The 2,235-nt window shown below is 42.7% G+C and overlaps 1 protein-coding gene across 1 annotated transcript in view; it reads right to left on the reverse strand.

The window, feature by feature from the left end:
• slc7a11 (solute carrier family 7 (anionic amino acid transporter light chain, xc- system), member 11) overlaps positions 1–1,830 on the reverse strand; it is a 47,534-nt gene extending 45,704 nt beyond the window's left edge. Inside the window, exon 1 of the mRNA XM_015386365.1 lies at positions 1,366–1,830. Coding sequence (XP_015241851.1) covers positions 1,366–1,630 — 265 coding nt within the window. The 5' untranslated portion in view covers positions 1,631–1,830. The remainder of the gene's footprint in view (positions 1–1,365) is intronic.
• Positions 1,831–2,235: the final 405 nt, after the last annotated feature.

Genomic DNA, 2,235 nt, shown 5'->3' on the forward strand with positions numbered 1-2,235 from the left:
AATATGAACTTCACTCTGACTGAAACTCATTTAGGACATTTCACCTGCCTCCATTCAGCCATCCCTCCATCATGGTAAATGCTCTGTACTCATATAGCGCTTTTTCAATTCAGGAGATTTAAAATTGCTTAAACCCACATTCACTCACACACTGATGGTGGCAAGCTACATTGCAGCCACAGCTGCCATTGGGCTCGCTGACAGAAGCAGGGCTGCCGTACACTGGCGCCACCGGGCCCTCTGACCACCATCAGTAGGCAATGCAGGTGTCATTGTGTCCTGCCCAAGGACACAATGACACTAAATGCCTTAGCCGGGGCTTGAACTGTGAAACCTTTGATTTCAGGGCAAACTCCTGCACCTGACGCCACTGTCGCCCTGACTTTCCATCCATCCATCTCTCCCACTCATCTAACTTTAACAGTCATTAATGGAAAAGTGTAAAAAGCCGGGTGAGTGGTGGGTAGGAGAAGGGGGGTAGCCACTGATTGGGAAAGGCCCTTGGTCAGCTCTGAACCTGGTCCTGACCAGGTTAAGTTCAGTAGGTCAATCACCATGGTAACACATAGTAAGACTTAGAGTGAGTCAGCTTTTTAAAACCCCAAACAAACCAGACTTGGCCAACTAAGCCAGGGTTAAAACTGAGAACAGATTTTACTCACATGCATTGTCTGTTTTAAACTGCAGCTCAGCCTGCAGATCAAACAGGGGCTTCTTTTGTGGTCAAAATAATTGATTTAAGTGTGAAAAGGCTGATAAGCGGTATAATAAGTTGCTAATGTTATCAAGGATCAGTTATCTCAGTGGAGGAAAACAGACAATCAGAAATAGGTCACATAGAACCGCTCTGTGATCCAAAACAAACTAAAGCTCTTCTGCTTTTAGGATTTCTTTTATGACTCACTTCATCTTCACTAACAATATCACCTGTGAAAATAGTAAAGCTTATATTGATTTGGGTCAAAGAATAATCATGACATGATGCATCGATCATCAGGTTTTATCAAAGCTGTTACCTTTGGAGCTGGAAACAGCTCAGCTCGTCATTATCTGAGCTAAATGCTTGGATTAGAGTTTCCATTGAATCCTTCAAGCTGCTGCAGGTCAAACAGACACTGTGAACATTTGCAACCGACATTACAACCCTGTGGAACCAGATTTGCAGACAAGAATACTAAGAGAAGTGATTTAGGGAACATGTGTGTTCCAGCTTCAGGCTAAAACATGACAGCAGCGTGAGTCTGGACCTGTTGCATCACACATTGGGATGAGTAAAAGCAACAGGAAGCATTTTCAACATTGATGGCCCATTTTTAAAACCCATTCATCTAAACAGCCCCCCCAGGAATCAGCAGTGAAACTCACCAAAAAGTGATAGGACACCACAGGCAATCCAGACTACCAGGGACATTCCTACGCTGCCGGAGTGTTTCAGGATCCCCTTTGGTGAGATGAATATCCCAGCTCCAATAATGGTCCCAACAATGATGGAGATTCCTCGGAGCAGCGTCACCTTCTTCCCCAGTTCCACCTTCTTGTTATTCCCTTCCTGGAGTTTCCCTTCAGGAGAAAACTTTTGGCACTTCAGAGCCCCATTGCCATCTTCGTTGGTGGCAGAAGATCTGTTCATCTTCTCAAAGACCGTCTGACCTGAAAAAATCAATGACTTTCTGGACTGGATGACAGTGAGGGTAAAACCACAGTCCAGGGAGAAGAAATGTCACTGGTACAGGTCACTTTAAATCCTCTTTCATGGCTGTTCCTGAACTCTGCCTCAGCTCTCTGACATCACCCAGCTCCTTTATGTCCCTGTTCATCTGGGTCCCTGTCTGGCCCATGCTTTGCCTGCTTGTCTGCCCTCCCCCTTTCCTGAGTCATTCCTCCTCCCTAAAACCAGGTGTGGCTCAGGGCTTTTTCTTTTTTTTCCATTTAAGTTCCTTTGAATTTGCTCATGATTGATGTGTTTATAGTAAAAGCTTTTCTAAGGTTTTTTTTTTTTTTTTTTGCGGAAAATGTTTTAAAAGAGAACAGTCTTTTAAGGTTCACTGTTTTTCTGTCATTTTAGACTTAGAGAGGTTTATTTGTCATTTTGTTTAACAACTGTAAAACAAAAAGAAACTTAGTTTGGAAACAGTTCTCTGGACAATTTAATCTTTTTTTAAAGTGCAGCCTTGAAAAATATTAAAAATCAGTAATATAAACATATGACTGTAAATGTAAAGTTCTAAAATTTGT

This window comes from Cyprinodon variegatus, unplaced genomic scaffold (assembly GCF_000732505.1).
Source record: "Cyprinodon variegatus isolate N-32 unplaced genomic scaffold, C_variegatus-1.0 Scaffold366, whole genome shotgun sequence".
Taxonomy (NCBI): Eukaryota; Metazoa; Chordata; class Actinopteri; order Cyprinodontiformes; family Cyprinodontidae; genus Cyprinodon; species Cyprinodon variegatus.